Here is a 13905-nt window from a genome sequence, read left to right as displayed (position 1 = left end):
TATTGGATCAATTTTCAAATTTTATTTTTTCGGAAACGAAACTTTCTATGGAAAAGTTTTTTCCTACATTTTTGACCTACTTTCACTCGGATAACTTGCTGTCAATTATTCGTTTCTGTTTCGCTCGAAGTTAATCGAGTTTGACTGCATTTGACAAACTTTCAGGATCGATCTTCTCGAAAACGAAGCGTCGTATGAAACAAAACAATTTTATTCCGCATCTTCGATTTGCTTTTTCACGTAAAATCACTTTCTCGCTGATTGTACCACCAATACCGGGACACCCTGTATATCATATCCATAAGCGACATCTATGTGCAGTGGAAACACCAGTATTCGAATTAATGGAAAGCTATAACTGATCTAATGAGGAATTGTTCGGATAACAGTAATATCTTTTCATAATTATTTAAGGAAATTGCATTTGCTTAGTTGTTGTATATATCCTAAATTACAGCTGCTCGAGTACTCGAGAGCTAGTAATTAACTGTAAGGCTAGGCGTAAGGTTAGCCACAAGAGGAGATTGGTTTCTCGTTCGAAACAGTATAGTTTCTTTATATCGAAAAGAACGGTAATTAGCTGGTTTAATTATTCGTGAGAATAAAATCTAGACAAATCGAAGATTTACGAAGAATTTACGAGATTTGACAAATTTCTACGACGTGTAAAAAAAGAAAATTATCATCTGTTGTTAACTAGTCACATCCATCGAGCAAATTTTATAAGTCAACATCGCATCTTTGTTCACCATTTTCTGCTCTTTAATAAATAAATCAGAGCAGTGTTTTAAACAATTCAACGCAGAAATTAAAGTATACAATAACAAGGAACCAGGAACCCTAACAGTTATAGCTAAAACGACTAAAAGTTGCAGTATAAGAGCTAGTAAATAATTTTAACTGATTTTGGTTATGAATAATCGTTATGAATAACCAAAGTATTATTGGTTACCGATAACCACTATCGACGACAGAATTTTTTTGGTTACCGGTAATCGTTATTATGACAATCTTTTTTGGTTACTCATAATCATTATACATAAGAAAATTGTTTTTAGTTGTCGATAACGATTATCCGTAACATAATCCTTTTTCTAGTAACCAGTAACTAATATTTATGATGGAATTCTTTTTGTTTACTGATAACTATTATCGACGACAGAATGTTGTTGGTTACCGATAACTGTTATTATGACAATTTCGTTTTGGTTGCACGTAATCGTTATATATGAGAAAATTGTTTTTGGTTGTCGATAACCATTATCCGTAACATAATTCTTTTTTTTTGTCACCATTGACTATTATTCGTGACGGAATTTTTTTGATTACCGATAACCTCTATCGATGACGTAACATCTCTTTTTGGTTGCCGGTAACCATCACCAGTAACGGAATGTTTTCTTCGTCATCGTCAGTTGTTAACATTAATGATAATCGGTATCTAGCCTAAAGGCACTAAAAACAGATTCTCTATTCGTTTTTTATATGCAACTTTCTTAACTCGTTAAACGGGTAGAACAGGTATATTCCCTTCAGTTAATTGCTCGCTCGGTATGCCAAGTAGCCAAAAAGGAATCTCTTATCGATAATGGTTATCGGTAAGCAAAAACATTGTGATTGTTTCTAACGGTTGTTCGTAACCAAAATCGGTTGAAATAATCTACTAATTCTTATATATGCAATTTGTTTCATTTCGATTATAGCTGTTACGGTCCCAGGTTCCAAGTGAACGTAGACATCCTACTTTTGGAGTGATAATTCTGTCCACGAAGGGCATAAAGTAAAACGAATGGAGGAATGAATGAAATATTGGTTGAATGCAGTGGTGATCAGTAGAATCGCAGTATCTAATTTTCCACATCTGGTGAAAATACATTTTTCATTGAAATTTTAAAGCCTACGTGACATCGAGGTTTCCCACAGTCGACGTGAGCAGCGTGAAGCAAGTGTTGGCTTACAAGTGCAAGGAGAACTCGACGGCACTCAAGATGAAATCTATTAGATACATTTGGTGAGTCCAATTTAATTTCCGATTCATCCTCTAGTATTTTTTTTCTTCTTTATCTTTCCTTCGATCGTAAACCGAGACTTTCAGTTATTACACTTCATCAACGAGAACTTGCTAAATTTTCATTCGAGTGTCATCGACGTTTGAAATTAACTGAAGATTTGCTTTTCGCATGACAATTATAAAAATCCATGATGTTAAAATAGGTATAGAAAATTATGCAGTTTTATTTACCGGTGAAAAGTATTTTCTATTAATTATATATTTGTGAATATCGTTAATAATATTAGTTCCCTACGATTCTGAATCCTTATAATAGATTAATCGTTATAAATAATTCGAATTAATCGTTATAATAGATTAACCCAGAAATTATGGTAGATTAAACCAGTAATGGTTTAAAAAACTGCTGTGACAAAAAGAACGCTGTGCGTTTGCATTTAAAAGTGGTATTTAAATCGTTTGCGAGGTTTAATACCCAATAAATGAAAATGTAAATTCTGGCACTTTTTGTCGACGTAAGCCTCCTCATATTTGCATAAAATTGTTTCTTTTAGCCTGCGAGGCGCTTTGACTTTTAAATTAAAGATTCTGGGCATAAACAAATGTTTTCCATTACTGAAAGATACGCAGCATTTACTACTTTAATGTTCCGCAGAATTTTAAAGATGTTCCCTTATTCAGATAAGATAAAATGGAAATAATAGTCCTTCTAATAATCTGGCAGTTATAAACTTTTGTTATGTCTTCAGATACACAATTTATATTTATATTACTTTCTGAGTGTACTCATTGAACGCGGTACATATATACAGTCCTAACCTAAAATTTTGTTGAGATGAAGACTTACCGTATTTAACATTTTGGTTATAATATTGAGTATAAACATGTAAATAGAAATAGTATAATTGAAGTTATTGTGGTATTTCATTTTTCTAAAACGATATCCAATCAATACTTGTTTGTTTCTATTCTATGTGTTACGTAACGTTAATTAGAAGTTTTCTTATATAATACCTGATGGCCATATAGCAGACGCACGACACAAATATACCTGAACAGCGTTAAGCCGGTTACACACGTAACTATATACTTTATATACTAGTATACTAGCGGTATACATATACAAAATTTCACAAGTATACACGAGCGTGTGTATAATAATATTGCACAAGTATTTTCATTGTACAAGAAATATAAATACGTTTAAACATCCATACTTGTACAAGTCGTGTGTGCGCAAGTGTACCTTAAGCCGGTTGTACACGTAACTGCATACTTGAGGGGTGTACATATACGAATTTACTGCACAATTATATCTGACTGCCATATAGTTCTCACACGACACAATTATACCTAAATAGTATTAAACAGGCTACACACGTACATAACTGCATATTTGAGCGATATACATGTACAAATTTATTGCACAAATATACATGAACGTGTATATTTTAATATTGTACAAGTATTTGAACTGTACAAGTAACATGAAAATGTTAGAATTTATATTGAGAAACTTAGTAGAGGCGTGACTTAGATTTTAACCCTCTGGTGGTAAGATTGTAAACTGCTGAAAATAGTCTAGTCAACTAGCTGGTTTATTTATATTCCAAACACTCAATAGCTTCTAACAATTTAAAACTTGTTTAATATTCTATGAAGTAGTTTTTTTTTCTTTACAAGTAGTCTTTGTTAATATACTAAGTTCTGTGTTAATTGAAGAGCTTGGAAGATTAACTGATGTAATTGTAGTATTCTTTAAACGACGTATGCGACTATTTAGAAAAAAAATTTAAATAAATTTCCTACACGACTTCTTAAAATTCATGAATTTTATGTCCAATTCTATTTATGATTGCAATAATACTTACCTGATGGAACAAAATCTTTTTTTGTAAAGTATAATGAGTATACTCTTATAGATAATGATATACTTTTAACCCATGCACTGAAGCGGTCAATAATTTCCTCTTGACTTGAACTGTACACACAACAATATATATTATTTTTATTTATTTCTAGAAAAAGTTTCATTGCGTAAATTTTTATAATTACATAAATAATTACACGACCGTTGTTATACTGATCAATTCGCAGGCATTAAAACGAATTTAAAACGCGTTCTTTACAACGTGTCCCTTTAAATATTGGTGATCGTATAGGTGATAGATACTCGATCTATTCTCGATAGTTCAATTTTCTGCTACTAGTTCGAAATTCTCAGTTTCCTAATCATGTATTACCACTACAGTGAAGTTTACCTATAATGTACGTGCCTGATGGCGCATGCGTCGATATTGGTTGCCAACCTAACCGAATCCAAACCTAATTCTTATCCTTTGTTTCTAGTTTATATAAACGTAAATTAAGCGACGTGGCAAACATGTCGCCTATGCTTGTAGCTGTGTCGCAGATGAACACGTACCTACAGGCATAATTCATTCTTACGCACTAAATTTATACAAGTACACCGCTCAAGTATACAATTACGTGCATAGTCGATTTGGCTGCACTGGAGTATTTATTAGGCTTACGTCTATTGGGTCGTATAATACAACATAAGAAAGCTTATGAGTAGAGGAATCCAACATTGGTCACAGCTACTGCAAATGTAAACGTTTTATTCTATTTATATAAACTTTCTATTTAGAAAATATGGGTTAAAATGTGTAAACCTGGTAGTAGAATAGTCTGAGCCAAACCTAACATGATCTAACAACGTAACCCAACTCTACAGTAATATTATAGTAAGACTCATATAAAATCTAACGATATTTGCTACCATGAAGTATCATCTGACATATAGGGAAGCATGTGCGATCGATAACTATTTGTCACAGTGAATCTACCTTTCAGTCGTGTATGACATGATCTTTCTTGAATTTTGGCTCTCTCTCTCTCTCTCTCTCTCTCTCTCGCCTAAGCATATCTGTTTCTCTTTCACCTTTTCATTATAATTTATCTTGTTCCATTTTTGATAATTCTCTTTTATCATTTATGATTTGGTATCACGCTAATACCAATGCCCCATAGGATGTTGTTCCACGACTGTTGCTTCTCTATAATGTACTTGAATCCATGGGATGCTACCTACTCGTTTTCTGTTAATTTTGTTATTCGGGTGCTTTTATATTCTTCTTTTGTATTTTTTAATACGGTTTACTATCTCCTCGGACAGAGTTGGTATTTTTCTCTCTGTGCATTTTCATTTCTGGTCTACATGTACATAGTAACAAATACACTTAAATGAAATAAACTTTCTGCAAGAAGAATGCATTTTTTATCGCAATTTGACCTATATTTTCTGAATGGGATGTTCGCTGCTAGGATGGGATGACTTTGACCACCTTTATTGGATTCCTCTGCTCATGAGTTTTCCAGCTCATTGGTAATTGGTTGGTGTATCGTTTGGTCCAATAGAACTATAAATTATAGTACTGCCGGTTTAATAAGTCCATCAATTTAGTTAAAAGAAAAAGTGCAACATTTTTTGCTTGCTACGTTGCTGATCCTGTAACGGGTAACTGAACACATTCTTAGGAAACGTTTCTGCATGTTGATCTATGTAAATACGTAGATCTTCCCCTTTTCCAATAATATTTCCATTATGATGCTTATTTATGGTATTTTATGATTCGCATATTTTTTGAAAATACATGAAAGGAAACTTCACTTAAATATCGTATAATATGCGATCATAAATGATGAAGAAGAAGAAGGAAAGCAAATCAAAAATAGAAATTAACTTTTTGAAAATAATGCAACGAGATTCTTAAATAATTATTCGACAGCAGTCTAAAAAAAAATAATAATAAAATAACATAAAATATCCTTACCTCAATTAAAAAAAAAAAACAAAAAATTTAGATTCCTTCCATAGGCGGTCTGAAATTTTTGCACGTACCGTATGTTTGTATAATATCAATTTGTATAGTAGCATAATTAAATTTACCTGTAAAAATGAAATTGTTAATTTTTAATGGAAGCAAGTTGAATTAAAAATGAGAATCGCAATTTTATTTCTCAGTGAATGGAAAAACTCAACAGCGACATTAATTTAAATTAACACATTATATGCACTTGATATTGAAACCATGAAAAATGAATTATTGCACGTGACAATTTCGTACTTTTCTGTTTTTTATTTTAGAATTTAATTGTATATTAGTGAAAGTAATAACTGAATTTAGCAGAAGCAGTTAACGATAATCAATTTAATTTATATAATTTATAACAATAACTATTCTTCTAATTCACTCATAAAATATTTATTTGATTCATTTAATTCATAAAAAATATTTATTCAATTTATTTAATTCACTTTATAAAATAAGCATAAGATTTGCTGATACAAAAATATGAATTTTCTTTTATTATAATTTTTTAGACATATTATAATTATAAATATTCCAAAAATTCCGGGGAAATAACATTTTTTTCGAATCATTGCGAAAAATTAATCAAATTTTCAACGTACAGGATCTAAGGAGTATTTAATCATCCATCTGCTTACTGGATCGTTTTCGACCAACAATTTTAAGCCATTTTTCATTCTTCCCACATTTCTGTTTCAATTTTACTTTGTTTAAAAAGACTGAGGTAAACGAGGTAACAGTAAAAACTACTGGATGATGTTTTAGAAGCTTGAAAGAGCCTTCAGAAGTTTTTTTTGGATCTTTTAAAACACAAAAATTTAATAAAAAAAATTGTATAGACTTAAATGAGCCGTCATGGAGATGAAGTCAGTAAAGTGAAGACGAAAGATAAATATATCATTATTTATATTAAATAATACAAAAAAATCCTATTAGCTTTTTTTACTTTATTGTTATTCACGTTAACTGACCGTTTAAATTACGTTTATTTTCCCTTGAAAAATCAATAGTTGATTTTCCACTACATATCACTACATTCCACTACATTTCCAATTATATTTACCAATAAATGTAATTATTGTCGCTGAACGATTTGCTTACACACGTGTTTACACACGTTTCTGTGAAAAACAGGTTAATACGATAATTTCTATATTATTAGTTGATTATCGTAAATAGGCATCAAGTAAAACAAGAAAAATTAACGTTTCCTAAGTGTTTTTCAATGAAAAATTAGTATTCCTTGCAATTAAAAATTTTGTGCACATTCAACTAATAGCACAAACGTTAGATACATGAAATGCCCAAGACTATTATATCATATTTTATTGCAGCAATTAAGAAATTTATGCGCTATTATACTATTTCCATTCAGAAATTTTGTGAAACTTCGTTAAAAGAAATTTCTGTCATACAGACATTCAGCTGTCTCATTTATACGTTCTTCAGACTGTTACATTAATATTTCATTACATACGTTTAAGAACACTTTAAAACGATAGGTACGCGTTTTAATTGGGTTCAATAATCGCATCCGGTCATTCAGAGGAAGTTGTAGTTACGACTGTTCTTCTTTTCTGATTAATCGTAAGCTTTTTAAAATTAATTCCTACGTATCGCTCGTGATACAGTTAACTAATTTCATTAAGGAATCTTGTGCAGTAATTAGTCTAGGATCCAACGATTTTAATTGCAACGAAGAATGCTTTGAAACAAATCGCATTAATCACGCTTGTATTACGGACAACATGAAGTACTTGCATATACTCGGTGTTTCATGATAAATGGGCAACATTTGAGGGACAAATTCAGCACCCCCCCCCCCCCAAAAGAAGAAAAATAAAAGATAAAAAAAGATTCGTATTGACATATCACAATGTGTTATACTGTACAATATATACAATAGGTTGGTAAAAAAAAGTCCAAGAATTTAAGGGCTTATAGTACTCACCAAGAGTATTTTTTATTTATTTAAAATTTTAGTAGGTGCTGAGTATACGATTGATTTCAAATCGTCAAAAACAGCTAATTGGTTAGAAATTCAATGGATGGATGCACTGAAGAAATGCAAGGTAGTTATTTTTAGCATCTCCTACGAAGGTAATTTAATATGAAATGACAGAATGTTAAACTCGCTATATTTCGTAAACAGGAACTCAAAATTTTTAGTTTTTGAATTATTGGTACAGGAAAAGCAATTGTTTCTTGCATGTACTTTCTACTGGTAGAGACCTATAAGTGAACTTTAAAAATTCACCACGCGAGGGCAGTTGTGTCGCTATTGCATCATCACGAAACTATAACAGATTAATCGCAAATCATGCTGAAAAATACAAACAGAAGCTATCCAATCACCCAAATACTTTCACAAACGATACACAGCCGACCTATTCTGAGGAGATTAATTAAAAAACGTCGAAACGATTCAACAATTTAAGAAACGGTAAGGGAAACATATAACTATAAATTGTAAATTAGTACAAATTGTGAGAGGTTATGCAATGATATATCGTAGTATTCTTTACATTTAATACTACATATGTATAATAGGAAATAAATAATATTCGAGTACATTAGTCTTCGCATTTCCCACATACGTTTCACGTATACCAACCTCCAAGCTTCAAAATAATTCCACAAAAATACATTATATAAAATTGTCGAACGTCCCCAAGACAAATTGCTATTTTTGCAAAGAATATATGGGAGAAGATAACAATTCGGAACATTCAAACTCGTGTTCCCTAAAATCGTGACTTTCGAGTGATATTATTGCTATATAGTAAATGACTGATATGTTGATGTCAGTATTTTTCTGTTGTGGTGTTGAATTAGGTGCTGAATCCGTCCTTTAAATATCGCCAATTTATTACAAAACACCGTGTATATAATCTTTATGTATTTCATGAATGTCTTTTATATATGTTTCTTAATACTATAATCTTTTATAATATAGGTATCTACACTGCCGACCATAAGTACGTATTAGGACACATACTCGTTATATTTATTGGGAAATTTGTGTAATTAAATTTACTTCATTTAATAAACCTTATGGGGCACGCGAATAACAAAATTTATGATAAAATAACTAGAAAATAAAATCTGTGATAAGCAGTCAATTTATACTAAATATCAGCAGCTGTCCTAACATGTATACACGTACTTCTGGTCGGCAGTGCACAATAAAAAATTTTATGCAAATCTTTTATTAGATATATGTATATGAAAGGATACCAAAGCAGAGAAAGGAAAAGGAGGAGTCTGGAAGGGTTGATAATATTTGTTCGCAGTGAGAGACAGGAAACAGAAAGATCACCAAGGGCAAATCCCGAAGATAAGTGAGAGGTGGTAGAAGTGCGTTGAACGTGCAGCCATAATCGAACAACTTCGCAACGTTCAATCGAATCTGGGGACTTCTTGCGGCTTGCGACTAACCTTCTTGCTTCGTCCTCTCTCGGCATCGACACCTTGAAAATTACTATTTTCGATTAAGTTGGCACGCCGTTTAATCTGGCCGTGGTTAATATACCACATAACCACTGAATTACACGAAGGATTCGTTATTGTTAAAATGTTCAAGAACTTGAAGGAATCAATGCTGCCGTGTTAATTCAAATAGGTGTATCTGGTCGAAAGGTGATTTTGAGAAAAGTGTCTTTTACCACTTAACAACCAGGCATCGATTTCACATACGTCCGGGATATGAACTGTTATATATTCAGTTTTAACGCAGATACGACTTTCTTATTTGTTATACACACAGGAAAACTATTTTCCTGCTGCCTGACAGCAATGACTTGATTTAAGCGGAAGTTGCAGATATGCCTTTTTGACGTAACAAAGGCAGAATACCAAGTCGAGTTACTTCGTAGATTGATATTTTACCTTCGATGAAACAATGCCGAGACTATTTGGACAGTTAAAGCCGTTATAGGATCAATTCGTTGATTGCTTCAGAATATCAGATTATTCTGGTACATGATGTAGTTCAATTACGTGAAGAATTAAAAAATCTTCGAAGGTACGGGGGAAGAACGTCTCTTTGAGAAAGAACGTGACGTCTTAAATCGCGTAATTTCCAAATTTCCATAATTTGGATCATGTCAAGGTTGTCCTTATGCCTTAAACCGCCGTGTTTTAAATTAGCACCGCTAGGATCGGTTGAAAATCATACGAATCAATAATATTACCTTCGTAAAGAATTATTCAAAAGAAACGTACATTCGTTTAAAAGATATAATTAAAAACATCCGACTATCGTTATTAATAATTAATAACCGAGCCTTAAATTTATCAACTCCAATTTCTGAGTGTTGAATACAATTCGTAAACAAAGAGCTGATAAGATGTAAATAAAATAACGAAAAGTATCGTGAACTTAAAAAAGAAAAAGAAACATCTAACCTAACAGCGAGATACTTTTAAAGGGAAAAGCGGACGCGGCCTACTTGATAGAAAAATCATCTTCGAAACGGATTTAAAAAAAAAAAATCGATCTTAATAACGAAAGAACTCGTAATAAATCATATAACTTGTATAGGATCAATAATTAGAAATGAACAAAAAAAAAAAAAAAAAAACGAAGTAATTTCGTTAGTAATAAACACGATCGTTTATTATGAACGAAAAACAATTTTGTTTATAATTCGCGAACGAACGTAGTGGTAGTAGCAACCTCTTAGGATGGAATTCAATGAAATATGGTAGAACCTCAGTTGTCCGGACTAATTGAAGGATAAGTATGATCGAATAATAGAATAGTTACTTTCCTGATGTTCATCCTCGAAAAGATGTTCATCTTTGAACGTTCATATTTATCCTATGTGTTTCAAGAAGGAACAAATTATAACAATGGCGATACAAATAATAAAATTAAATAAGATATTTATCTTTGAAAGCTCACCTTTGTTCTATATATTTCAAAAATGTAAATAAATATTAGGTTGACCAATAAGTAATATTGTACTTTTTGTACAAAAAGATAGTCACTTTGTGTTTTTATTGAGAAATTTTATTCAGCAACGTAGTGTCCGTTTTGGTCCACAGACCAAATTCTGCCATCGTGTGGACAATAATTCCACTCTTCCAAAACTCATCTTTTTCTGCAAGGAACATGGACACATGCATTTTGCATCAACATTTTTATCACTGAATTTTATAAAGATCTGAACAAATGACGATTTAAGGATATTATGTCAGAGATGAAAAGGTATCAGAGAACATCCCAATTGAATTGCCTCAGTTTTTGTCGAGCTTGCGACGAGACGCGTGGTTTCTCATCGTCGTGGTGAAAAATGACTTCTTTTCTATTCGCTATTCCTGGCCATTTCTCCTCGATATTCACCTTTAGCCGGTCCAATTGCTTACAATATTTCGTAGAATTTATAGTCTCATCTTGTGCTAGGTGCTCGTAATACACTATTCCCTTGCAATGCCATTATACACACAGTGTGATCTTCTCAGGCTATAAACTTGGACTTGGAAGTTGTTAATGCAATTGATCTCGGTTTAGGCCAATGCCTTTTCCGTAGAGCATTATTGTAGGTGACCCATTTCTCATCAACTGTGACAATCCACTTTAGAAATGGCTCATTTTCCTAACGTTTCAATAGCAAATCACAAGCCAACATTCTATCCGCTATGTTTCTTTCTGGCAATTTGTGTGGAATCTAAATGCCATATGAGCCGTTTAATGCAAAAATGGTGTAAGTTGATTGAAAATAGTTGATTACTAGATAACGAGGGATAAAGTAAAATTTCTGTGAGGGGTCGAGTGGCTGATTTTCACATATTCTTCTATCCACCAAGAAACTAACGAAGATACACTTACACGACTTCTTGACAAAACAGAATAAAGGTTATGTTTTCAAGCTGTACTGTTACATTAAATAGGCAAAAGATTCATTTACACTACTCTTGCATCAAATGTCTCGCATCAGGAAACTATTACAAGTTGATGTAAGTGATTCCGAACGTTAGATTCCGCTTCTTTCAACATCTCAGTAATCTGTCTGCTTATCAACAGTCGATAATTTGTCATTATCAACTTTGACGGATGTACCAGGCTGTTTCTCTTCGCATACCGTGAAATCTCCACTACGAAATCTCATAAACAACCATTTGCATCACTTTTACACTTATAGCATCATCATCGTGCACATTGCAAATCTTTTTTGTCGTTTGTGTGGTGCTTTTTAACGACACAGTTTGCTTAATTATACGTCTTTTCGTCAGAGGCACCATCAGCTGATATATGACCCGATTTGTGAGGTTAGGAACACCACATCGTTACTTCAAGACAACAGAACGCCAGGTGGCGTGAAAACACGACGTTACTTATTGGCCAACCTAATAACAGCAATATCGATACTAAAATTAAATATGATCTGTCTAGCTGCTAAATCACGTAGCTGTTTTAGCACATTTCATTCGGCAAAGTTACATTTCTTTTCTGCATAGATTATGTCTAAGGACTCAAATGCTACAAAACGTCGAGGAATATCATTATTGCCATTATATTCGTTTCTCAATTAATTCGTTATTCGAAGCATACGTAACATTAGCACGATAGCCAATCGAAGAAGGTGCATTGCGTTGAAACCATTCTATTACGTCGGGGCTGTTGCAATAACCGAAACCTAGTATTGTGTTCAATGCAGAAAGAGTCTCTTCTACATCTGTCGTAATATTATCTTCCACTTCGTCCTGTATAGTGTCTTCAATGTAATTCACTAGTTTTCTCCATGCTCTTCTCAGTGTCACATATCTGATGCCCAACCAAGCATATGCCATCTCATAACTGCAATCTTGTAAACCTAATTGCTTGTGAAGTTGTATCGTGTTCTCGCCAGTAGTGTCGTTGGTCGTTGACAAAAATTCCTGTAAAGGATTGAACTTCTTACATGTTAAATGTGTTCGGATAATGGAACGTACGGGTAATAGGAAATTCGGATGACAGGGGTTCGGATGATCGAGGTTCTACTGTAATTAGGATGATAAGGGCGCAGTTTGGATTAACTAATTCTTAGTTAACTTTCTTTGCGAAGATAACTGTAACAGAGGTTATGTTTCTTTTTAACGTAACATTCAAAGAACGTACAACATGCAGTCGAAAAGTGTGGAGTTAATCGATTTCAGATTAATAAACGAAAGAGGAAAAATTACCTGCTAAAGTAGCAAGCTGTTCAATAGAAATGTCCCTTTAATTACTTACATGAATTTTTATATCTTTATTAATTTACATTTTTCAAACGTAAACGAGGTAGATATAACGATCGAATTCCAACTTTTTATCGCATGATATTGATAAAATATTTGATCGTAAAATTGAAACATTTTTTTACCAGATATTATGATATGCTTGAATTTTGCAGTTCAATTTTTGACCAATCTTTTTCTGGGAGATTGTCTGAATTAATAGAATTTTTAAACTCACAAGTTATGGGCCAAGTTATGCAGAAAGCCATCAGTCGTCGATGATCTGCACTCGAGTTTTAGTTTCAGGATTTTAACTTTAAAAAGATAGCTTTATCTCTGTTGAATATATTTTATTTCCTGCTGTTGTTTTACCATTTTACCATTTTCAATGGCTTATGTAGTAGCATAGTTAATATATGGTTTGGAAGTTTTCTGCAGAATAATTATAAGCCTAAAATGGGTTTATGGCTGCGGTAGTTTTAATAATCGTACAGTTGTAAGAGTTGCTTTATGAGTTGGTAATCTTTTTGCAAAGTGAGCTTCACAAAATTATGGGATCCGTTTAACTAATCTTGTTGCCATTTCGAGGATTGCCAGGTTCCTGCGTAACTTGGCCTAATCGCATCGTCGTCTGTTCCTTAATTTGACAAATTATTATTTTAGTATTTTAGCAAATTGTAGTTTTTCCTCGCCAGTCGATAAACGTATCAAGGGGTAATTGTAACAAGACGTTGATTACTATTTTTTCGTCAGATTTTACTAGAAATTCTCCATCTGTGTAAACTGTATAACGAAAAAGGTAAAACAAAAGGGACAACT

The 13905-nt window shown here is 32.7% G+C and overlaps 1 protein-coding gene across 4 annotated transcripts in view; it reads left to right on the top strand.

Annotated features, from left to right (window-relative positions):
* Nucleotides 1-10122, top strand: part of LOC138188763 (transcription activator GAGA) — a 72736-nt gene extending 62614 nt beyond the window's left edge. For 2 of the 4 annotated variants that reach the window (XM_069130803.1, XM_069130802.1), the window contains exons 9-10: nt 1897-2011; nt 2566-3823. In XM_069130803.1, coding sequence (XP_068986904.1) covers nt 1897-2011; nt 2566-2656 — 206 coding nt within the window. In that variant the 3' untranslated portion in view covers nt 2657-3823. Of the gene's footprint in view, nt 1-1896; nt 2012-2565; nt 3824-8842; nt 9001-9179 lie in introns of those variants that run through there. The other 2 variants (XM_069130804.1, XM_069130805.1) reach the window with 2 other exon arrangements.
* Nucleotides 10123-13905: the final 3783 nt, after the last annotated feature.

The sequence above is a fragment of the Bombus flavifrons genome, chromosome 17, assembly GCF_040668555.2.
Source record: "Bombus flavifrons isolate JBK064 chromosome 17, iyBomFlav1_principal, whole genome shotgun sequence".
NCBI classification, from domain to species: domain Eukaryota; kingdom Metazoa; phylum Arthropoda; class Insecta; order Hymenoptera; family Apidae; genus Bombus; species Bombus flavifrons.
The sequence above is the reverse complement of the archived record's forward strand: the minus strand, read 5'-3'. Positions and strand labels throughout refer to the sequence as shown.